This window comes from Rhinolophus ferrumequinum, chromosome 2 (assembly GCF_004115265.2).
Source record: "Rhinolophus ferrumequinum isolate MPI-CBG mRhiFer1 chromosome 2, mRhiFer1_v1.p, whole genome shotgun sequence".
Taxonomy (NCBI): domain Eukaryota; kingdom Metazoa; phylum Chordata; class Mammalia; order Chiroptera; family Rhinolophidae; genus Rhinolophus; species Rhinolophus ferrumequinum.
The window spans coordinates 5,748,571-5,774,855 of NC_046285.1; the positions used below are offsets into that span (position 1 = coordinate 5,748,571).

At 33.4% G+C, this 26,285-nt stretch overlaps 1 protein-coding gene across 1 annotated transcript; it reads right to left on the bottom strand.

The window, feature by feature from the left end:
- On the bottom strand, nt 1–25,419 carry PLSCR5 (phospholipid scramblase family member 5). The gene is made up of 8 exons (XM_033135219.1): nt 25,235–25,419; nt 20,232–20,395; nt 15,374–15,416; nt 14,203–14,423; nt 11,433–11,594; nt 9,646–9,807; nt 7,380–7,396; nt 1–34 (listed from the first exon to the last, which is right to left on the bottom strand). The coding sequence occupies exons 1-8, from the start codon at nt 25,245–25,247 to the stop codon at nt 1–3; spliced, it is 816 nt and encodes a 271-aa protein (XP_032991110.1). The 5' UTR covers nt 25,248–25,419.
- Nucleotides 25,420–26,285: the final 866 nt, after the last annotated feature.

Here is a 26,285-nt window from a genome sequence, read left to right on the forward strand (position 1 = left end):
CTATGCACTGACACCAGCGCCTAGTCCACGCTTCAAAGCAATTTTGGGACTCTGTCTGGAATGGCCATAGGAGCTGTCATCGTAATACTCTTGATGTTCTCAATGTCATCGTATTACCGTCGATGTCATGAATGTCATCAAAATGTCTTCCTTTCAATATTTCCTTTATCTTCGGATAAAGAAAGAAGTCATTGGGGGCCAGATCAGGTGAGTAGGGAGGATGTTCCAATACAGTTGTTTGTTTATTGGCCAAAAACTCCCTCACAGACAGTGCCGTGTGAGCTGGTGCATTGTCGTGATGCAAGAGCCATGAATTGTTGGCGAAAAGTTCAGGTCGTTTTTATCTAACTTTTTCACGCAGCCCTTTTCAGCACTTCCAAATAGTAAACTTGTTTAAATGTTTGTCCAGTTGGTACAAATTCATAAAGAATAATCCCTCTGATATCAAAAAAGGTTAGCAACATTGTTGCAACAAGTTTGCAAACTTAATTGTCAGACCTCATATCACTTATCTGACTTACAATCTAATTTTAAGAAAAGAGTTTTCTATTCTATGTGTAAATCATAATTTATTAATCTATTTACCATTGTGAGCATTTTCCCTGTTTATTAATAGTATTTTTATGTTAAATCTGGTGTGGTAAACAGGCCTGTGGACATGAAGTAGATGAAAGTCTTTCAATTTTTCTACTTCTTATTTTCTAACTTGACTATATAGAGATTGTACCTCATCATTTCTAAAGTTATGCACAATTGAAACACTCTGTTTTCTTGTGAGGCCCTATGTGTGGAAGTACTTTGAAATACTCTATGGAATTATATCAATCTATAGATGATACCTTACTATTATTATGATTTTCCGATCACTCAGTAAACTGGGAACATGGGTTAAGGCCAATAACTAGAGATTTGCACAAGGATTCCCGGGGGACATGGTTGTCCTATATAAAGGGGTCAGACTACAAGGAAGTTTAAGTAAGTAAACCAGAACTAGATTACCAAAGTTTTTGAATGCCAAATTCGGGATTTAGACTTAAAAATGAAGTTTATACCATTTTATCAGCATCGAGTAATAAGCTGTTTGCAATACTGGTTGCACATTTATATTACTGGGAAGATTTTAGATAAGGAATACAGTGTTTCAGGAGACACTCATAGGGATTTTGACCTAATTGGTCTGAAATGAGGCCAGGGTATTTGTATGTTTTAAAGAATCTCTTCACAATTGGCATTTTTTTAAAATGTGATTTGAACAGTTAAATGATTTAAAGTCACCCATACAAGATAATGTTGATTTCTCTATATTTTACACTACAACTCCCCTACTTCTGTTCCCCCCTCCTCCCATCATCCTGGATAGAATATTTATGGTTTTTGTGCTCCTATCACATTACTATATTAAAAGCCTATTTAAAAATGGTGGTGCATTCCCATCCACGATCAGACCTACTCACCCTTGCTTGATGACCTTGAATCACCAAATCTGGAAGAGATTTGACTCCATGTATGTGGCACGGCTTTGACTATACATTTCCTGTGAAGATGATCAAGATGCAACACACAAATGACCAAAGTGAAGAGATTTTCTACATGATTCTAAATAATTTGAGATTTTGTGCATTGTTTGCTCTTAAGGGACGAATAGCAAATCAGATACGGGAATTTACTTTCAATTATATTCTCAGTCTTTATGGTTGCCTTTACTGAACTATTTGATAAGAAAGTGTTATTTAGTCTCCTTGGAAAAATAAGAATATCTGCATTCACTAAATTGAAATTGTATTCAGTCTGTTCATCAAAAATAGTTAATTACTAAACTTTTATGTTGTGCGTAATGCATCCATAAAAATGGTCTGTTTCTTATTTGATAAGAAAAATAACATCAAATTCACCCTCCTACATACAAAATTAGCATGTTTTCTTTTCCAGATTATAGAAATAACAAAGTAAATACTCGATAGATAAGTGTGTGTCCATGAGTCTGCTGGTATAAGCAGAGCTGATAATGTGGTGTTGCTGCCATCTGCAGCCTGAAAGACTTATTAAAAGTATATGTTACCTATATGTATATAACTGGGTTTTGAACAACTCACTTATTTAAAATACTAGGAACTGTTTAATTGCTCTATTAGGCTTTTTATGTATTTTCTACTGCTAGCTTTAAACACACTTAAAACTGTAATATATTTTAAAACACTCAAAGTACTTGTGAATATAGTATAGGTGTCAAAATGAATACTGAGATTATGTTTATTGATTATTTGATTATGCTGAAATTAATGTTGAAAAAGCAATTAAATGTTGATTAAAATAACCTTTATGATTTACTGATACCAGAAAATACTTTCTAAATCTTTTATGTTTGACAGTTTAAAAAAAAAACAACACAAAACACTCCAATAAAATGTAAACTTTTTCTCAAAGTGATTTTTTTCAGGATTATCAATTTCCTACTTAATCTGTTATATGGAATAGTAACCACAGAGGTATCCACAAAAATGACACCAAAGATAGACTGTCAGTGGATGAAAGATTTTAAGTTGTTTGTGTGTTACGTTTCCAAAAACAGACCACACATAGCATTGATGAGTCTATTACTTATTTAGGTCTTAAAGGGATGAGAACATGTCTTTCTTAGCTTTTGAATTCTCATTCTATGTATTTTAAAAGTTCTTCTCATTTTGCCATTTCTTGTCTCTTCAGAGAGGGTAGACAAAATGCTAACAACTCTGTAAAATTTGGCAAGTTCCTTTAACCTCCCTGAGTGTTGATTTTTTCTTCTGTGCTTTTGGGCTTATAATAATCCTTTTGTTTTGCTGCACTGAAATTAGATGAGAATTTTAGGTGAGAAATCTAGCACCATGTCTAAAACATGCTCATTAATGTTAGCTTTGATATATTCATGAAACAAACAATTTCATCATGTTTAGTTTTGTTTCAAGCAAAATACCAACTTTCATATTTGAAATCTTTTATATTTCTATTGTAATTGATCTTTAAACTCACATATTTCTAATGAAATAGAAAATGCCCATAAAATGCATTTCAGTTATTTTGATAATACTTTTTTGGCAGATAGTCATAAAATACTTGCTCAGTCAACAAACCTAATGTGGTTTATCCTTTTCTCTAACAAAATTTTAATTACTTAGTTGTTTTTTCTTTAAAATAAACCATAGATTCCTTACATTTTTTAATTTAAATTATTTAAATCTGTGATGCTTAAATTTAACATCTGAACAGTTGGAAGAATTACAATACATGTCACTAAGTACAATGCTCACTTGTTTTGGTAAAAAATGTCCTAGTATAAGAAATAGACAAAACCATTTGCATTTAGAGAATTTTTATTAAAAAGGCTTTTTTTTTTCTTTTTAAGATAACCCATAGATTCCAAACAAAGTATTAGAAGAAAGAAAAATAAATCAAAATTTATATAAAGGAAAAATTGTTGAACTTAACTATTATAAATAATTTATTTCCCCCTAATTTTAACAATTAAAGAAACTGTGACAGAACTGTAAAACTAAGACTAAGAGTAAATTGTGAAGCATTAACATTTTATGCTATTTTTTAGGTTTATTCTTATTTTGATAAAAACAACAAATCTAAAATAAATTTATATACACCTCTAATTAAGGCTCAAATGAATCCAAATTTTAGTGAACTTCTATATATACTGTCTGGGCTACACTCTTCTTCAAATCACTGTTCAAAATCTCTCTTTTGAAGGGAAGTCTGAGTGATTTATCTAATGAGTTTTAATTTCTTTCCTCTAGGATATAATGTTTAGGGAAAGATATTTAAGGTGTTTTTTTGTTTGTTTGTTTTTGTTTTACAGTACCTGTTGGTTCGTTCTGACTCAGTTACTGAGTTCAGTCTAGTTTCTAAATAAATTTCAAAGTACAAAGGATGTACATCCAGGAGAAGAAGTTATCCTTTGAATCACTATCTAATATTACTTGGAGGACACCTGGGACACAGCCATGAGGCAAGTATAGCCTCATGGCTCAAGAAGAGAGTCTGAACTCATGACTCCTGGGGCCTCTTCATTCTTGGTGATAACTACCATGATTCTCACGTCTACAACTTTGTGCTGTGCTCCTCTGGCTTGGAATGTTTTCCTAGCCACCCACTTCCCGGCGCTTACCCAACCTGGTCTGGAGGACAACACACTCATCGTATGTTAGCTACTCTCTAAGGGTTCTAACCTCCCACCCTAAGTGTATTGAATGTTTCGTCTTTTTGTGCCTTGATGTACATTCTTCTACTATAGCGACTGTAACATTGAATTGCACTATTGGTGAGTGGCATGGCCATATCTTCTGTTTCCTTCAACAGAAATTGGAGCTTCAGTTCTTAATATCCTTGACATCCCATATTCAATGAAGTGCCACGTTTTGTCAATGTCAATTCCTCTTTCATAACTTTCCTTGCAAGACTACACTATATGATCTAGCTCCTGGCTACTTTTCCTACTGCAACTTACACCTCTCTTCCTCTTGTTTACTATATTCCAGTTTCTCAGGCTTCTTGTTTCTCAAACTTGCCCGTCAGACTCTGGATTCAGAGCCCTTGCAGTTGCTTTTCCATCTGCCTAAAACTCTCTTTTCCTAAATATTTTTATAAATAGCTGCTCCCCCCATCCTGCTCCTTTCTATGCACAAATGTAACAGCATCTCCATTTCTCTCTATTTCTTTATTCTGAATTACTTTTCTTCATGGTTTTGGGAATACAAAGTTCTCACACTCCTGGAAAGAATCAGTTGTTTTCCATCAAAGCAATGAGTAACAATCAAAACCAGTATTAAACTGGTTTAATCAATCAGTGATTGATTTCAAAGGTGTATGCACTTCTGAAAGAACATCCCCTGCAATCAACTTCTGAAAATCAGAACATCAGCAACAGCTTCAGTCCAGTGAACAGATTTCTGAGTCAGCCAGTCAGCAACAATCTTACTGTGGTAGACATGTTTCCATAGCTAACATCAATGTCCCAGCTTCTAAATTCCACCGTTCTCCAAAACCCTGTCTAAGCTTTCTTATTTGCTTATAAACTGTGTCTTACAATTTCAGCTCTCCCAGCCTGAGCAAGCAATACATTCAGCTTATTGTTTTAGATAGTGAGTGATAGATTCTTTATCAGTATTTGATGATCACCTATGATTGCGTATTTGTGTTATGTTTTGAATTATTATCTATCTGTATTAGGATAGGAGCTCCAAGAGGGCAGGTACCTGTTGCTTTGTTTACTGCTAGAACTTAATGTGAACACAGCGCCTCGCACATAATATCAACTTCACAAGTATCTGTTGAGTGCATCTTTAGCGTAGGAATAATTGCCACTAAGCATAATATCCCCACAGCCTAAAACAGTGCCTAGTACACAGAAGTTATTGCATAAAACATTAGTTAATGAATAAATGAATTAATCTATTTCCCATGCATGTTTTAAAATATTTGTTAGAATATCCTTGAAGTAATCCAAATATTATTTAGTATTCAGAACGCTGTGGATTCATAATATTCTCATAAATACATCCTCTGTTCAGAAATACACCAGATGAAAAGATGCCCACCTATTTGACATCTCCTTTTGGAAGACTTAAAGGCATTGCAATTTTAAAATGTTTAAAACTGAAACCATGCTTTTTACCCTCAAACCAGATCCTCCTCTAATGTTCTCTCTGTCTGTAAATGGGACAGGCCAGAAAAACCCCTTTCTCCCTCAAATCTCGATTTTCAACCCAGCATCAAGTAATGGTGATTTTATCTCCTACATTTATCTTGCATCTGCTCACTTCTTTCCCTTTACATGTGTGCCACATTAATCTAGCTACCATTAACTGTCAACTAAACTCTTTTAGGAACCTACTAATTGGTCCATGGACATCCTCTCTAGCCCTCTCACTAATCTCATCTTTAAGCAGTAAACTCTCAGAAAAAGGTGTAAAGTAAGGATGAAGAATGCTAAAGGAAACTGAACCAGGAAATGAAGGAGAAATTTTTCCTTTCCAACTTACACAACCTAAAGCCCTTAAACCAGAAAGCAGAACTAAACTGGTATACGTGGACTGTTTGAGGAACTGAACTCCCACATATAATGTTATTTCAAGGTGATACATTCCTAACGCCAGACACCTAATGGAGTAACAGATGCTTGGAACACATTCCCTAACCGGGGGATTGCCTGGAGTTTCTCTAAACACCTTTACACGTAGATGGAAATTTGGGTGGTATTTGTGTAATTCTAAAGTAGAGCTTAAATGGCTACATGGTCCTTGGCTTAAAACAAATTTTCCTCATTCTGAGAAGGGGAGGAGAACTATTATCAGTCATGAAAACTTTTTCCTCTGATGTGGGCTTTGGGAATGTATGGAGAACTAGCCGTAATAATCTGGAGGACTCCGAAACCAGTAAATTGGAAGACATTGATTGGATTGACTGTGCTCCCTGACTTCTGCATTTGCCTCATGTATTAAGGCTTTATGTTGGTTGGTTTGTTTTTGTTTGCATGTTTTTAAGTCCTACGTTGTCCAGCCTTAGGTCACCATTTTTTTTTTTTTTTTTTACTGAATTTTCACTGCAAATGGATAAAGTTCCTGCTCTATACCACTGTTTTTACAAACTTAAAAGTCTGTTTATATGCTTATTTAAATCTCTGCCATGGGTCTGTATTTGAAGCATGCTTTGGATTGCAAATATTAGCTTCCTTATGGAATGTAAGTGTGCCTTTTGGCACTAGAAAAAATTGATTTCATCTATCTTCCGTTTCATCTTTAAACATATTATTTAACCAACTTTTAGCTTTTCCAATATAAAGTCAAAATGTCTCACTATCATAAGATTAATAAACAAAGTAAAAAAAGACTACTTATGAAAAAATATTTTAGAAATACAGTTCTTTTGATTAGTAACCAGCTTTGGTACCAGAAAAACTTCAAAGTGCTTTTTAAACATTGAATTTTCATCAGTGATGTTGCAAGCCTTAGTTCCCATCTTTCATGCTTACCCATGTAATAACTTCAAAAGAATAAAAAGAAAAAATGGTAATCTCCCTGAGGAACCTTGTCCTAGGACCAGCAATCTTGTTTTTAGCCATCATGCATCCACAACCGGATAATTGCTTCATCACATTATGGTTTAATAAATATAATAATTAACATTTTATTACAAAAGAACAAATACTCAAACCATTCATAAATGAAATCCAAGCCCAGTGGATTTCTAGAAGAAAATGAAAAAGAATTAGACAGCATCGAGTGTCGACATCTTCAAGGGAAATAGATCATTTAAACTTGTCTTTTACTTACTGAAAAATGTTCTGTGTATTTTATTGTTTTTGTCATCTTGCTTGTTATAATCCAGCCAGTGAATGTTCAAAGAACATAAAATCCTACAAATAAATAAACTGAATATGAGTGAATTTACAAAGAGGCAACAATTTAAGATCAAGAGTCTCAAATGTAAGCTTTGATTATATAAAGCAATTATGTTTCCCGGTGGTGTTCCAGCAACACATGATTTATCAGTAGGAGAAAAATCAAAAAGGTTTAGGTTTCATGACACTTGCATATCTAATTTTTAGAGCACAGGCGACTTGGAAACCTTATCCAAATCATCAGCATGGTATCATCAAAATTTGGGGTGATCAAGCCTTTGCAGAATGCGACCGTAGGGCCTTCTGGGTCAATGCAGGCAGTTGTAATAAACACTGACCTTTGAACAAGAATTAGATATGTCATTATGGACCATGTGGTCAGTAACTAGAGTGTCATCTGAGGAAGTACTGAAAACTATACCCAAGTACCTTGGGAGGTGAGAGGTTAGAGCTGTGGATTGTGAAGACTTACACTACAGGAGAACAAAAATTAGGATGTACTGATGAATTTTGCTGTTTGGATCACACCAACAGCTTTTTAAAGGTGTCTTACAACAAGGTAATACAATGGAGACAGTATTTAAACATTAAAAAACATAATTCTTCCTATCAATTTATATGTAGAAGTCAGTAATTTATGTTGGTAATATTTATGAGAAATTGTTTTAAAAGCTATGTTGGCAAAAAAGTGCAAATGTTTTATAACATTATGGTAAAAAGGAAAGAAAGGAAATGGATGGGAGCCATTTGATATTCTCAGTGAGTATGTTTCCCCCTTAGACACTAGGGTTAAGAAGCTATCTTTTCTGATGATTGGGGTATTATCTAGATCAGTGCTTCTCCAATTTGTAGAGTATAGGCAATTGTTGACAGTACATTTTTGCCATCAGCCTGTTACACAAAATAGATTGGTAGGGCAGATTAAAAATGATCTCTTTTTAAATATAAACATTAAGTGTAAAGTTTAATGAAAAATGGTGTCAAATTAAAGTTTTGAGAAGTGTGTGTGTGTGTGTGTGTGTGTCTGTGTGATGCACATGTGTATTTGGAAGGATTGTATTTGTAGTGCAGAATGATAAAATGGAAAAGGTGAGCAGGAAGTGGCAAATTAAAAGCCCTGTCAAATGGATAGAAGAGAATAGGGAATGAAAGAAATATTAGGTGACAGGCAAGATTGATTGGAATTGGTTATACTTGTAGATGAAAATGGGAATTAGGTGTAAGAGACTTTTTAGTAGGGATAAAAACCTAGCATTCTACATATATAAATACTACCTTCTACCAATGATAGGGAACCAATAAGTTCAAATAATTCCTCTGAAGTTTCTGTAGAAAAAAATCTCTCTGTATATGTAATTACTTATTCTGTATTAAACTCTAAGTATCCATCAATGATGTAACTAAGGAATTATTTTTAGTTAATATATTTCCTAAATGTCTTTAGAAGATACTGAGTAAATAGGACCATTTTTTCCCCACAGCAGCACATATTAATATGACTATAAGATTTAGGATTCCAAAACCCTGAAGAACAATGAAATGAGAAGTAGAATATAGCCTTACATTACAATTCCATGAGTCATGTGAGTGTATTGAAAATGCTAGGCAATGAAGGAAGTTTTAGAGGGGACATCAGGAGATACCCAAATATTTGTATTGCCTATTGTATAGGTGTTATTTGACTTCTGTTCTTATCACCAACCTCACACCAAAGAAGAAAAAAATTTTAATGAAGTTGTAAGTTGGAAAGAAAGGACAAAGACATAATATCTTTGTAATAATCGGTGCTGATATATATCGATGCATCATGTCATCTCATGTATCTATGTACATATTGGAAGGGCAAGAAAACTGCACTTCTCACATTTGAATAGCACCTAGCTCATTGTTAAGCAATGAAACTGTCCTGAACTTTACCCAGGATAAATCATTGGGATATATATCTTTATGTATTTTTCAGTGGAAGTGAAAATAGGTGAAAAATCTAAATTGAAGTTGAAAGAGAAGGGTAACTCAGATTTTGAGGACATGATGACAAGGATGTGACAGGGCACCAATCCCCGAGGAAGAGGGAGTGTGAGGTCCACTGGGAACGGCTGCCTGACAGAAATGCAGGCTCTTGCATTCTGACTTCTGAAGAATGTTGGTCCTAAACTAGCCTCCTATGCATGAGACTTAGTCTTTGGGGTAAACATCGCTTATTTGTAATGGGCAATTGAAAAGGAGAGAAATAAATCACCTACATTCTTTAAGACCACACTTACAAGGAGAAAACAAGCACCGATCATCGCTGCTTTGACTGTCACGTCCAGGTCCGCAGGAACGTGAATCCCGAAATTGTCAGCGTTAGTGAAGACGCCATTCACAAATCCTGACCAGTATTTGGAAATCTTCCCAATTGTAAGCTTTTCATCAATGGTCTTCACCTTTGAAAAGAAAATAAGAGGTGTTAAATTTGAAGGGGAAACAGATGGTTTTAGATCTCCTCACATGTTTACGTCAAAAGAGATATGAATTATTTTACTCATCATCTCTAAATGATAATTTGATGTGATTCATTCCTTTATATAAGCATAGGTTTGTAGATTTAACTTTCCAGTTCACTCTTCAGGAATTGTGCTTGTCTGACAGTTTTGAAATCCATAATAATTTTATTTTTATCTGCAGGTGGATAATATAATAGCAATAATTAAGGTCAGGCTACCACAAGATGGCAGTAGGTACATAATCTCAATTATGTGGTCTAACCATGAAGGTCATTCGTTTACCTGAAGTCCAGATTTCAAACCTCAATTCTTCATTAAAATAATAAATAAATAAATAAATAAATAAATAAATAAATGAAATATGTTTGAGAAAGATTTTAGAAGGAATTAGCTTCACTTTGAGGTACAATTTGTTAACTTTTAAATTTTATTGCTAAGATTTTATCATTACAAACACATTTAAATATTATCAGCTGTTGTTTAATCTTATTTTTTTTATTGTACTCAGACGTTTATTAGACCATTCCTTTATAATCCCTAAGTCTTGGTTTTGAATTTAAGAAGCCCTAATATACCATACAAGAAATTCAGACTAATTTGACATAAAAAATCCATTGTCCTTCTCAGCTGGAAGGGACCTATAATTAGACTTTAGCAAGTATTCATTTGCTTGTCCTGTTTCCCATTCAAAGGCTGAAAGTGATTTAGTATAAACTTTCACTTTTAGTATGTCAGTAAAAGAATATAAAGAAAGTTACTTATAACAATCCCTATGCCACAAAAACTAAAACTCTTATGTCTAAATCCTCCTTGATCATAGGACATATTTTTATACTTCACTCTTCGGAAAGCCATGTCAAGTCCTTTTGGAGTGATGTGGAGTTAGGAGAGCTCATTTTACAAAACATACATTGTATTCTCTGTGAACGGTGTTCCCTGAAGTCCCACAAACTGAATGTCCTAAGTGGGATATACATGAATGAATGAATGAATAAAAAATAAATATACAATTTAAATCAGGCCATCTCCTCTGCCTAAGATTTATTTCTAGAAGAAGCTATTAAGATAGTTCATATTGATACAGATTGCAACTACATATTGTATTTTAACATTCAATTTACACAAATAGGTTTATGTGAGAGCAGATTGTTTTACAAAAAAAGTTAGCAAGTCTTATGGACATAGCTTTTAAATTAGTGATATTTTAATGGAATGTGCTTCTGAAATGAGATCTGAACTGGGATACTTGACCACCAGGGCTATAGGAAAGAAGAAACAATATACGTGATTCTAAACTATATATATATTTGCTTTATACCATGGGTGCTATGCTTCCACATAAATCAAATATATGTAGTATGTTTCAAAAAATTATTGGACTTAGTATTCTGAAATTATGAATTACTATTGGCATGTACAATATCAGCTTGTTACATTATTTCACAGATGTATTATTTTCTAAATTTATTTCAAAGATATTTCATGATTTTCACATTTTAAAAATTGAATTATGTTGCAAAAAATCAGGACCTAAGTGACAACTTCCTTTGTTTTTTCAATCATACCTCAAAATCCACATCGCCAAAACAGCCACATGTTGCACAAGGACCAACAATTTTCAAAATATCTTCTTTGTTTGCATTTTGGATTGTAAATTTAGGCAGAAAAGGGTCCCACTTCTGTGCAACATAACCAACTATAGTACCAGGAGGGGCTTGGATTTCTAACTGTAAGAAGAAATAATAATAAAGTAAGATTCTCTAAGGTTATTGTATTTTAATTTTATTATAATGTAAATTTACTTCTAAACAATATGCTTTTATGAAATTATTTTTGTATTCTACAAATCATTTTAGATATGTGCTTCTAAGGAAGCAAAGCAGGTTTTTTTTTTCGTATTTTATAGAAGTTAAGAAATTCACTGTATAGATATATGTTTGGCACTATGTACTAAAAGTCCATGTCTTTGACCTTATTTCCCTAAAGAGAACCTGCCCCAGAATGGTTTCTGACCCTGGTAGACTGGCTTTTTTGTCACTTTACTTCCAACTACAACAATTGGTCGAGCATAGGAAGCTGTTTCCCACGACGGACCTACTACTATCTCCCAGTTGCTGATACAACACACATCTATTTTTAATCCTTATTTACCAGTTATTAAGTACTCATAATTTTTTTCTCTTCAGATTGTCAACTTTCAGCTTCTCTGTGTTCAATTAAAAACAAATGATTCTGCAGAGTTACAGTTATTGCATACCAATTTGATTACTGTCTCATGTCTTCCAAAGTGTTAAAGACTAGCAATTGTGTTTTCAGGCTTTAGTATTTTACCCATTATCCTTCATTCTAATTTCTTTATTTTCTATCGTCTTATATTTCAATACACTTATGTAGACAAATCAAATCCTTTGGAAAATAAGCTGGGGGTGGGTGCCACTAATGAAAATTGTTTGATTTTAAAAAAACCAACTTTCCATCATCAGATCTCATTTTGTCTTTACTTATTTATTAAGTTCATAGTCTTATGTGTATGTCTGTAGTGTTCTTGGATAGACAGAGGTGGTTTTAATAAGACTGCTTAGAATTATATAGTATTGTAGTGGGGTCACTTTTAAAGTAATTGGTTTGATTTTGACCAAGATTTTTAAAAAAATTATTAATAGGTATCAAGATACAACTTATATTTAATTAGGTGATGCTAGGCTACTATAAAATAAAACATCGATTATCAGAAATTTTTAAATGGACTTACTGCATTTTGCCATGTATAATGCGATCCCATGCATAATGCACACCCATGTTTTTGGCCCAAACTTTCAGGGCAAAAGTCTTTCATTTTAACTTTTTAATTCAAATTTTTATTTGTTTACATTTAGGAACTTGTTTTTTGTATTATAAAGGAATTTTAGTTTTTATTTTTTAACATATTATGATACAAGAAATTTTATGTAACAAATAATTACAAAACACACGAACAGATACAAGGTAGGAGAAATTTTTTATACCGGTAACAAACTTACAATATTTACCCATCATAGAAGGCCAAGAACTCTTGTCGTTGCAAGTTTGTCATAAGTCCAACAAAACCGATTATTGTATTCTAGTGTATTATTTTGCATACGAATATCGTTATTGATTTCTAGAGTTACACTTTTAACATATAAGCATAAATAAAAGAATTAAAAACATTTATATAGATATGGAATTAGTACTATCCATGTATAATGTGCATCCTTATTTTTCCCTCACAAATTTGGGCAGAAAAGTACACATTAAACACAGCAAAATATGGTATATTCTGTGGTTATGCTGACTATACCATATTGGGGCATATTAGATCTTAAATATCCTCCTCAGTAGGAGGATGAAATTCTTGGGTTCTATGTATGAGTACTTTAGCTATCTTATCACTTAACCAGGTGTTTACCTATAAATAATTGGAGAATTAGCTTCAATATATATTGTTGGAAACGTCCCTAATTAACCTCCTTCCATTAATATTTTTCTCCCATCATGCTAAATTAAGTACTTATACATTTAGGTCCTCTGTAGAGAAGTTTGGGCTTGAATAAGGACACCTGGATTGAGTCCCGTTTATGATATTTCCTGGATGTGTGATCATAGGTAAGTCTTGCCTCCACTCTGTAAGCCCCAGTTTCCTCAGCTGCAAGTTGTGGAAAGTAAAACCTATTCTTTCTAGCGTGTAGAGATGTCAAGACATCAAAGAAAGTAAATGTTCTGTATCAACTTAAGTGTATTATGTCAATAAAAGTTATTATTATAGGTCCATTAAAGAGTAATGAAGATCTATTACATATTAAAATAAAATAATTCAATGAATCCCTCTACAACAATAGCATTGTGTTTTGCAAAGTTGAAGTTTGTCGTAAATGTGTGAATGGAATGTGACATTCTGTACTAAGTAACTAACCATGAGAGAACACCTTCGAAGAGTTTAGTGTCACTTAGCACTTCCTGAACTTAGCTACACTAAGAGAACACAAAGGGACAAAGGGTAAACTTGCTTAATGGTGAAACTCATAGCCATTGCAATTATATGGCAAGATTGCAATTATACAGATAAGATTCATGATGCATGAGCTGTCTTCGGCAATTAACGTCACGGAAGTCACTATCCTTTTTGGTTGGAAAGGAAAAAAATTGAGCGAATTACCAAATCCTCAAGCTGTTCTGATTCTAAAGGAGTGATGTACTAATTCAAACAATTTAAAGGTTAATTGTCCCACAGCTCGGGATGAATGCCATTTATTAAAGAAATAATTGCTAATCTTTCCAAACGTACGGGGGAAAAGCACACCAGAGCCAACAACTCACCTCTTGGAGGTAGCAAGGGCACCAGCAGCTGTTACATCTCAGGGGCCTGTTTACCGTAATCACCTCTCGACCCGAATTGTCCGTGATCCGCAGAGTGCACGAGCGCAGTGTAGAACAGAAAGTACGATTGAAGCAGATGCTTTCCTCCACTGCAAAGTAAATTCTCTGTCCCAAGCTGTTTTTGATCTCATATTTGTTAGAGGTCTCAGTGCCAAGTATCACTGATGGAGGAAAAAAAACCCCACAAAACCATCAAAATAAAGTTAGTGGATAGTTTCATACCTTCAAATAAGTAACAGTGATACTGTTATTAAAAGGAACAAACATAGTGACAGATTAATTATTAAGTATGTGGTATATTCTTCAAACAAATCTACTTCCATACTCTGCAATTTGAGGACTTAGCTATCAAAATTAAAGTAAACTCTGAAGACAAAGCTGTATGATTAATAAATTTTGATCTTAGATATATGAGCAACTCAGAAACATGCAGTATCATTTTTCAACTAAGAAAGCAATGCTCTAAAGAAGAATTGAATACTCAAATAATAATTCTATTATTGTTATGGAATTTATTGGAACAACCCATATGATAGTAATGATTTTTTTCTAAAACCTCTATCTGGTAATACTCGTAATGCGTGCTAGTCTACTATCTCTATTTCAATTTTGACTTATTATGTAAGTAATATTGAATATTAAGAACAAAAAATACTCAAGAAATTTGAATTTAGTTGGTCATACTTGTAAATTTGTGCATTGTTAAATAATTTGCCTGAATCACTGATGAAATGATAAAACAGTAGAATTTTGTTTCCATGGATTTTTGCTGTTTGGGTCAACCTTGGTTTCCATTTCTGAAATTACTAAGAAAATTTAAATTATTAGGAACTATGGAAAGGATCACATAGCTTTTATTATTTTAAGATTCAAAATAATGTTGGATTCCTAATGGCAACATCACTGAAGATGTAGGGAGTTTTATGCTTTTAGGTTTATCTATGTCAGACTAATTATTTTACTTCCAATGTTTATTAAAAAAAAAAAAGAACTAGTGCTCTTTTTGACCTAAATGTATTCTAAACATTTAACTTTATAAAATATTTAGATATAAAAAAATTTCTAATGTAATTTCAAGAGTTCTAATAAGTATAAAATATAACATACTTACTTCCCAGAAGCTCCACCTGCTGGTGTATAATTATCAGGTCTAACTGTTAAAGGATAACAAAGGAAATAAAAAGCATTACATCACAACACTGAAAACCTTTGGAGATATTATTAAGCTGTTCAATAGACTATATGAAATTAGGTGATTTTTATGTTCTCTACCAGAAGAACTGTTGAATACAGATCACAGTTTATAATCAAAAAGAAAGTAAAGTGTTTTTTATTCAATTGAAAATAAAAAATTACAAGAACCTGAAAATTCCAAGGCAGAATTGTCCAGAATAAAAATAGAAACTGGTCAACTCCATTCTCTTTCTGTGGTAGTAGGATAAAAGAGTAGCTTTTGGAAACAACACCTTGAGAAGATTTTTAAACAATCTCTGAATAATAATGCCTAAGATTTTAAAAGTCCCCCCCCCAACATTTTCTTTTTAAAGAAATGAAACAAAACAATGATCTGAATGCCTGGCTCCTCCTCGCAACCCTGCCTAACTTTATTTTGACTCTGTTATACTGTAGCTCATTTCTCACAGTGATGAAATGTCCTTGTTAAAGCCGAAAGAGGTTATTCTAGAATTTTCTTATTCACACCTTCCTTTGGACTAGAAAAAAACTAAAAATCCTTCTGATGTTAACAAAACACCACTTTTAGCAGAATAAGAATTATGCCACTAAATGTATGACATAATATAATCTGCCATTTGTTATTAGAAATGAAGTTAATTACAGAGATAAAGTATCCACAGAATTGAAAAATGACTATGTTAAAAAGTATACAGTTGTTTTTTTAAAGAAAATATTAAAAATGTGTTCTTAGAATTAATTTTACTTGTATATATTTTAAATTTGATATTCAGTACTCGAAGATTCACTGTAATAAAATCATGAACACTGAATATAATGCTGGCTTTTTTCTTTTCTAAAGTTTAATTTTTTTTAAATGTGCCTTTATCTGTTTTTCTGATTTTTAATTTTAATTTTTCAATTACAGTTTACATACAATATTATATTAGTTTCAGGTTTATAGCATAATGATTAAACATCCATATAAGTTATGACGGGATCATCGCGATGCCATTCTAATTCACCATTAAATTTGCTTTGCTTTATTCTCCTTTCATATTAATAAACTCACTTGAACTGAAGTAGTTAAACTGAAGTAGTTATGAATAATATTTGGCATTGATTGGGCATCACAAACCCAGAAAATTTGAAGTTATATTATTTCCTTCATTCTCCTTGTGTATCCTGAGGTAGAGGTAAAACTAATATAATTTCCTCTATTCAAATCTTATTATTGATAAAAGAATATATGTGACATCTTTTTTAAAGATTCACAAAAATTTTTTTCCAAAAATATCTTATGATTTAAGATATTTTAAAATCTATTTTAACAATTATGGTAATTTTTTTAAAAGTTAGAAGCAGTTGTTTATAGTGTTTGGTTGTTAGTTCTGCTCTCCTCTTTTGAGGAAAATGGAGGGTTGTGGGAAGAGAAGACATAAGCCTCCAAAAGGATATCCATGCTGATTTGGCAGTGCATCTGTGTAGAAGTAACTTAGGCATGGAGAACTATGGGGCAAAAGTAAGGTGGGAGTTTAGGAGCTTTGAATATTAGTCATAGATCAAGTTTTAGCCTTGAAATTGAGAGGCTGTCAATTGAGATCCACTCCACAAGGAAAAGGGAAATTGTACCTTTCTAATATCTAATAACAGCAGTTGTTTATTTCCTGAGGTAGTTACTGTGCTGGATAGTTTGACATAGTTTCTGATTTAATTCTCACAAGAACTCAGAGAGATATATACCATTATGCTTTACATATGAGGAAACAATCCCAGAGAGATTAAGGATGCCCAAGATTGCAGAGTTTGTAAATGGTTAGGCTAGAATTTGAACCAGGCCATACTGTAGCCAATTTTGCTATGCTTTCTGCTCTGTTGTGCTGGCATCACTAACCCAATCTTAGAAACTTGGAGAAACAATTCTTCAGGGATACTATGGAAGTTTTGAGTACCTTTCTTCCCTATTTTCTCTACTCTTATATTTACCCCCTCCTCTGTAATAACATTTGATTTGATTTGATTTGATCTATCTCTGGGAAAACCTCCTGCATTTGAGGGTCTTATTTTTGGTTGCTCTTGTAGTTTCCTTTAAGTTGTCTTAGGCCACTTATAAACCATGGTCCAAATGAGCCTTTTCCACGCTGTGCTATTAATTGAAGGACTGGGAATTGTTGGAAAGTTTAAACTTTAAACTTCATTTAATCATATATGTAGGTATCAGGGCAAGTAAAGCACTCCTAAAGTATGAAAGCTATAGAATGGAAATCTATGGTAGCCTTAGATATATAGCTTAATAATAAATTCTTCCGTATAATTTATCAGCTTTACAGGTATCAGTGATTCCATTTAATGTATGTACAGTTGACCCTTGAACAGCATGAGTTTGGATTGTGTGGGTCCACCTATATCCAGATTATTTTCAATAAATACTGTAAATGTGTTTTCTCCTTATGATTTTCTTAATAACATTTTCTTTTTTCTAGCTTACTTTATTGTAAGAATACAATATATAATACATATAACATACACAATTTGTGTTAACTGACTATGTTGTCGGTAAGGCTTCCAGTCAACAGTCGGCGATTAGCAGTTAAGTTTTGGGGAGTCAATAGTTCTATGAGGATTTTTGACTGTGCAGGGGGTTGGTGTCCCTAACCTATGTGTTGTTGCAGAGTTAACTGTACTTCAAAATAAACTGGATCTTTGTAGACTTTAACTCACTACTCTTATCTGTAGGTAACAAAAATGATAATAGTTATCCTCTGACACTTGAAGAATAAAATGTTATTGACTATTATGAATATATTAATCCAATCTGGAAAGAGAAGCTATTAGTTTTATTCTTAGCTTTTAATTTACATGAAAAACATATCCATACACACATATATACATATATTTATATACATATCTGGGAATTTATTTACAAATTATTAATGTAAACAAGATTTTCCATAATCGTTGAGTGGACTTGATTAAAAAGGAATAGATGAATTTTTAAAAATTTACTTTGATTTTTTAATTTAGAAGAATTTTGTATATTTTCCTGTTTTTATTGAAGAATATACTATTTCCAAAAGTTCATAATTTTATTTAATTCTTATGGCTTTTAATTAAAAGTTAATGCATAAAAATTAATTTTATATATGTCTTTTACAGATTGGTGGCATAAAACTTTTAAAATGATCATTCATCCTATTATATATATGCTGCTTTAAAGCAAATAAATGTTCTTTTAGTATAAAGTGGATAAATTATCTACACCTTTGAAGTAAAATATTCACCAATTTGTGGCATATTTTTGTTTTCTGGAGAAGATTACCCAAGATATATTTTTGGAAAACTGACTTCATGTTAGAACTGAAGCCAATGGGTTCATATCTCTATTTATTGAATGTGAAAAAAAAATGTATTCATGTCAGGCATCTGGCCCCGGGTGTGTCATCATTCATGGATGGAAGAAGAATATGTGATGACCATATGTGATCATCAAACCTCAGCCCTCTGGCACTGGTATATCACTTTTATACTTGGCAAAACCTTGTCTGACAACGTTCCCAAACAGCTTGCAGCAGTTAATCAACTTTAGTCAGCTATTACAGCTGATCCTTTCTGCAGATGGAAGACGGTAGGTTAGCGTTCCCAGCTCTTTTACATATCTCCCTGAGCTCCCCAGTCTCTGAAGTACATTTGTCTGCCAGTGGGTTACTGGAAAAGGCATCTGCAATTATAAACATTTTCCCAGGAACATATGCTGCATGCAGCTTAAACCCTATCAGGCATAACAGAAATCTCTTGTACCTTAAGGGAATTAACACAGAGATTTGATTTTGATAAAGGAGATAGACTTTATAGTTTGAAAGAATGCCAAACAAGCTGAAAATTGCAGCAAATGTGCTGACATCTCAATATTAATGTAAGTGTATCTCTACTCTTTTGTGGGATAAAATATCAAAGCAAAAATAATATATACAAATATAGTTGCTACTCAAGGGCCATGTAATTCAGATGATAGTATTTCTGGATTGACTTCTTGTTAGGCTGGAATCACTGCTTACACTCTGATGACTAAACTAGTGACTCTAATAATAATGTGATCTTTCAAATAAATTGGCCTGGAGCTGCAATGGTATCACAGAGAATAGTATTCATTGGCAGTTTGCTTGCCTTAGGTTTCCACCCACATTCTGACATTCAGTTGAAGACATTGAACTCAGCTCATTGCAGAAGTCTCCAACTGAGTATTGACAATCTTCTTCTGTACACCTGCACACACTACAGTCGTGTGCTTATCTGCTTTTACTACACAGCCTTGTATTTTTTGTCAACATTTTGTGTCTTGCCAATTAATTACAGGATGTTTGGGTGAAAGCGACTAGGTTTTACATTTCTTACATGCTTTGATTATAGCAAGTCCTCAATAAATATTCTTTAATTAAATAGCTGTAGGTGTCTAGACAAATTAGACAATTCCTTAAGGGTAAATTTGCTGTCACCTTGAGCAATGAACAGAAGGAGGATAAATGTGCTAAATAGCTCAATCAAAAATGCTTAGTCCTGTCACTCTGTCAAATTAATAAGGAAACTAGAAGTGTTAATGGTAATAAAAGCAAACATAAACTTCTTCCCCCCAAATAGAAATAAATACAATAAAAAAATGTATAATTTCATAGTTTATAATGCTTTTCTCACTTTAGTAAGTTATTTGTTGAAGTCCTTCAACCTTGGTTGAAAAGCAAAAATCAAGTTGTATTCATTTTAAGAGAAACACATTTGTAGAAATAGAGAAACAAAACCACCTGGCTTAAATACTCTAGACCAGGAGGGAGGCTGCCTGGCGGAGGGAGACCTGGCTGCCACACTTGGGTCCCTGGATTGGAAGGTGAGATGTGAAGGTGGTGGTCCGGGTCTGCAGCTCCAGGAAGAAAACCAGGCAGACCTCTACTTCTTTGGTTTTGTGCATCTGCAAGAGAATGAAAATCCCAGCCCATATTTCAATTTAGGTCATTTCATTTAGTTTTTCTTATAATATTCCTTGCTTCTTAGTTCAGAGGACAGAGTCTCTCCTGCTGCCCTTTCCTTCATTTTTACCTACTCACTTGACCCCTAAACCAAAGAAAAAGGAAGGTAGAAGGCTGCTGGTAGTAGCTGTGAGAATAAATTGGGTAATTTAGGCAAGGCACATGATTTTAGAAAACATATTTTTGGAAGACCTGTAAAACTTCTCTTCAAAGAGCTGAAAAATTATAAACTACAAAAGGAAATAAATGGTAAAAGGAGCTAGATATTTTCTACTCATAAAAAGATCACCTTATATGTAGGTTTTGAATCATAATGATGACTTTCAAGGCCTATCCTCCCTTCCCTACACATTATGAAGGTGTCTTGTAATTTCCAAGACTATTTTGTGTCCTTATCGATCATACTGCTATGGGTAGGTTTAATTCAATGGTTCTCATTCTTTACCCTGCACCAGAACCTCCTGGAGGGCTTGTTCAAATAAGATTACTGGGACCCATTCCAGAATTTCTGATTCAGTAGTTGGGGCGGGAGGTAGGGCTTAAGAATTTGCATTTCTAATAAGTTCCCAAGTAAGCTAATGCTGCTGGTCTGACAACATATTTGAGAACTAATGGTTTAATTCTGTATACTATGAGAATATTCATAACTAATTTATGAGCTTCTTAAGGGAAGTATAATATCTAATTTAGCTTGGATTTTCAGTATTTTGTGTAAAAGCATCCAAAAATTCTTTTGACAATATGAATCCCTTTGTAGCTCGCCCAATGTTGCAAAAGATAAAATAATTATAGAATTCTACAATGTTTGGCTTTGTTGTTTTAGAGAATCACCTGTTTTCTACAGCATTGCCAGGTAAAAATTGTTACTATTTCAATGATCACTAGATTGAAATATGGAGATTTGCTGTTTACCCTGCATTAATCTGGAGCCTGTGTAATATTATGTATAAGCCCTAATAAATGGTGCATGCAAAAGTACTTTTCTTTGTTAAAGGATATAAATTATAGCCTCTCAACTATTATTTTTTCATTTTTTCTTCTCACCTGACTGCCATTTTGATATCTCTCTCAATAGATACCTTTTTTTTCAAAGATTATCAGTGTTGTTACTTCTCACCTTTATTAATCCATTAGTTATCAGAATCCTAACATGTGCATTCATTTAATTTATCAACATTATACAGTTTTAGAATGATTGTAGGTGTGAATCAAATCTCGTGACAGATATTTTCAAATATCAGAGGGGCCATTATTAAGACAAATAATGCAGACTATTCTAAAGACATATGAAAGTGAAGGGCAAGGAAAATGGTTCTGGTTTATTACAAGAAGGAAATTTGTAAAAGTTGCATAAAGATTTGAATAAGTACTCTCATTTATATATATATTACAGTTGGAGTCACATTTATATAATTCACAATAGGCTGGAATGTTCTCTCTTCAGCACTGACACCCAAATTCGTGTAAGTTGTGTGTGTGTGTGTGTGTGAGAATACTTTTCTGAAACTTTTAAATCTCTAAAAAATAAATTTGGGAAAGGACTGAGTTGTCTTTGGAGATAGTAAGTTCCCCATTATTAAGAGAATTCAGAGTTAGCCAGGATGAGCATGTGGATAAAAACAAACAAACAAACAAACAAACAAACTGGTGAAGGAATATAGGCATCAAAAAAATGGTACTTTGGACACTGACATAAACTGTTTCCAGTAATGACAGGCTCATGAAGGTTGTATGTGGATGTATTGTTAATGAGGAACAATAGAGAGATGATTCATTTATTTATTTAACCCTAAGTTAGTAGGAATAGATGAAGATGGATTGCTGTTTGTACTGGTCTGTGACATTTTGAATTTGGAGAAGCTTTGGGGTTAGGATCAACGTAAACAAATTTGTGACGTGGCCCTACTAAAATATCTCTACTCCAATAACATTGTAGCAGTCGGCCTCCCACAAGACTCCATCCTGAACTTCTCCCAGATCTGGGCAGACAGAGAGGTCGTAAGCTTTAGAACTCCGCCTTCTCTTGAGAAGGGGCCTGAATGGTACCCCAACTGTTAACCTGAGAGGAAGATTATGGAACACCACGTCAGATGTGGGAGAGAAACTAATGGCCAAAATAGCAACAAAAACTGGAAAATAGCAACAGGAAACAAACAGCCTTTCTTCAGCATTAGTGCCCAAAGCACTAAGCTATGGACTTTCAGAGGAAAGAGGCAAAATCATGAAATGTTCCACATCTCAATCTTGCTGCTGGTTACACAGGTGCATCCTTATTTAAAAATCATAGAGCGTACACATTGGGTGCTCATTATACACATTACTGTACACACGTTATTCTTCAATTAAAGAAACACATGTAGGAATTGCATTATTTCTAGTAACAGCTTGTAGAAGATTACTAGATTCTGTCTCGTCAATTTTATAGTTAAAAAGATTAGCAAATGACTCCACTTTTATCTTGTAACCTATGTGTTTTGGTACAAATGCAGTATGGAACTGAGCTTCCGGCAAGTGGCTCCACATCCTGACCCAGGACGATAGGTTCTCCAAACTCATGGCAGGCCCAGAGGCATTAATACACTTTTGGCTCAGAGCAGATCATGTCCAAAGTCTTCTTTCATGAGGAGTCTCAAAAGGCAGGGACTGTTGCAATCACCATTCTGAGATCCCTTGTTTCCTTTTCCGGGATTTCAGTTCACAATGGAGCAGCCTTTCCAGACAGCTCTTGTTCAGTTTAGATCATCCTGGAAACTCCTGTTTTTCTCAAACTTAAAACGAAGTTTGACACCAACCTGTTCTTAAATTGTATTTGTTGACACTAAACCAGGGGACTCCAGACCACACAAATGTTTCTTCAGATTAAATGGCATGCAATGTTCAGACTATCCTATGATTTAGTGGTGCCTATTGAACTGCCTATGAAATGTGTGAAATGTCCAATAAGCCTCTCTTCCCTGGGAAAATGATCATTGCTGATATAGTTTCATGGTCCAGAGAACAGTGATGATGCTATAAATAATGCCTTTAACTATGTCTAAAGAAAACTGTCCACAAAAATGTTTAAGTAAATAATGGTGATAATTGACTTGCCCCCTCCAACCAAATTTCTAATTCCAAAGGAAGCTCCATTTTCACTTCTTTTAAGTAGCACAGACACTCTAACACATGTGCTACCCACTTACTGTGTTATTTTGAGTGGGTTGCAGAAGGAGTGTTAGTTTTCCAACTGAAGTTTTACCTCTAAGTTTAGTGTTCAGTCCTTATCATTACTGAACATCATTGCTTTTTTTTTTCGGTAGATTAATCAGATTTTGATCATAATATGACTTTCTAGTCACAAGTTTCTTCAAAGACTCAGACCACCAGATAAAGAAGGAACTCCTTTGAATTTCCATCCGGCTTTGAATTTCTATCTACTCTTTTAAAAATGTATAACTAGCTTATAAATATTTCACGTACTCTGCAACTCTTTACCTTACAGGCTATAGTTGTTGCTGTAACTCCTATTTTATAAAGTGAAGAAGTGTTTTGAACGAAGTGTTAGTGTCAGTCTTAAACGAAAGAAAAGGCTTATCAAGACTTTTATTTGTTTTCAGTACAAAAATGAAGCACACATATATTAAAATTCATAATTTTGATGTCTCATGTCTACATTTTACAATTTGTTTGAGCTTTTCCAATGATACTCAGGGACTGGTGTACATCAAATGTGGATGAAAAATGAAAATATGATCTTATTTGTTCCCTGTTAAATAACATCCAAAGTATATTTTGATAAAATAAGCAAATAAACATACACATTTCTTTGAATGGATCATTAATTTAATTTAGGATGTTTTAAGTCGGTGACTCCATTATCCTATTTGTAATTAGGTTAGGATTTCCACGAATTATACTAATCGTAATTCTTCATGAGAAAACTTTTAATTATAGCTTAGAGTTAAATGGCTTGTTCTCATAATGGAATAAAAACACATTATAATTTCATTTTTTATATAATTTCACATGTGTTTTTAGTGAGATAGTATCTCTTTACCTTAAAAAAAACAACCACATCTCTTGTGTATTGAGTTCTTTAAAGTAAGACAACACTAATGATATTTACAGTTTTAGGGATTTTAGGAAAAACTTACCAGTCCCCACCCACTACCTAATCAATCTGCTTGCTTAAATTAGTTGTTTTCTGTTTACTTTTTTTACATTTAATTTACTATCAAAGACATTTTGAAACATTTTTGCTTCATAGTTCAGAAGTATTTACTTCTAGTCCATTAAGTTTATTAGGATTTACCAATAACACAGGTTGAATTCATTATAATAAATAGCTGTATCACATATTTTAAACAACAAATGGGAAATTAAACAATACCAAACTGTACTTTAACACTTTTTAAGTTAGGTGTGAAAAGTTTTCTTCAAACCCTTTTAAATTTGGAAGATCAGCCTGTCCTTGTGTTCGGCCTTAAATATTCAAAATCTAAATTTTGCTATGCAGCTTTTCTTATTAATTTACTATGTGTATATTCATGATAACTAAAACATTGTTTATATCTTATCTTTTCCATTCTATTAGATAATGCTTTTGTTTTGTTTTGTTTTGCTTTTTTAATTTAATGCAATATGCTCCTTGGAGTTAAAAATTAAAATTTCCAATGTTCAAAAGCAACAGATGACAACAGATGATTTAAAGTATCAATCTCACTGATTGTAACACCCCTACAATCTATACTTTTAGTCATACTAGAAAGGAAAAAGTATTAACTGGCTGTATTTACTCTTACCTTTAGAGGCCATGGAGATGTCTGAGTCACTTCTTCAAAGGCAGCCAGGTTAAAAGAAAAGGCTTTTCTTGTTGCAGCAAGGAGAGGAAACACAGCATGCATGCAACTTCAGAAGGTGTCTGTCTGCTTCATGCCAGCTTACAAATAACAGAGGATAGGAGTGCCTTGCTGTTTCCAGAGTGCTGTATTTTGTCACTTTGGACAACAGGGGAAGACGAAGCTATCACCAAAGGTAAACAATACTCAGAAACCATCATATCACTTGCTGGCTAAAGGAACAATTTAAAAATAATAAAAACCAGAAAGGAAAATACACAACACTCATTTTAAGAGTCTTGTTGCCACTGAGTTGTTTTTGCATTTCTTGGAATATATACTTTTGCATTCATATTCTAGTTTTCTAGAAATCTCCTGTGCCAGAATCTATGATAAAGTATTCTATCATGTGTAAGTTTCTGTCAGTTCTAAATGCAATTTTTTTTATATTTTGAAAATATTTGAACATCAATTTTCTTATTTTTCTCTCCAGATTTCTACCCACTCTCTCCCCCAAAACAACCCAATAAAAAGAGGATTTATTCTCTACTATTTATGTACATAAATTCATCTTTCTTTTCATTTTTAATTGAATTTGATGAATCAGAGGCATTTGAAAATACAAACCTTCAATAACCTTGCAGTTAATTGAAACATACAGATGATATTTAACTACATACAGAATAGAAAAGAAAAAAAAAGAAAGCCCTGTAACCTTGACTAGACAGCTCGTATTTCTAAATGCAGCTTACCAGGTGACCATGGAGGTTTTTCTCACCAAGTCTTGGATGGTATGATTTGCAAAGGTTGACACTGCAGAATATACTGCATTATCAGCAACACCGTCTACTTCTAAAAATCGTTAAGTGTCCTGAGAAGTCATGGAGACTGATGAAAACTTATAAAGGGAGACTCACAGGTAGTAGGTAGCCAAAAGTTGAGGTTCTTCTGATTTGGCAAAAAGATATTTCTTTTTATGTTGCCTTACAGCTGCCAAGCCATTTGTTCCCCACGC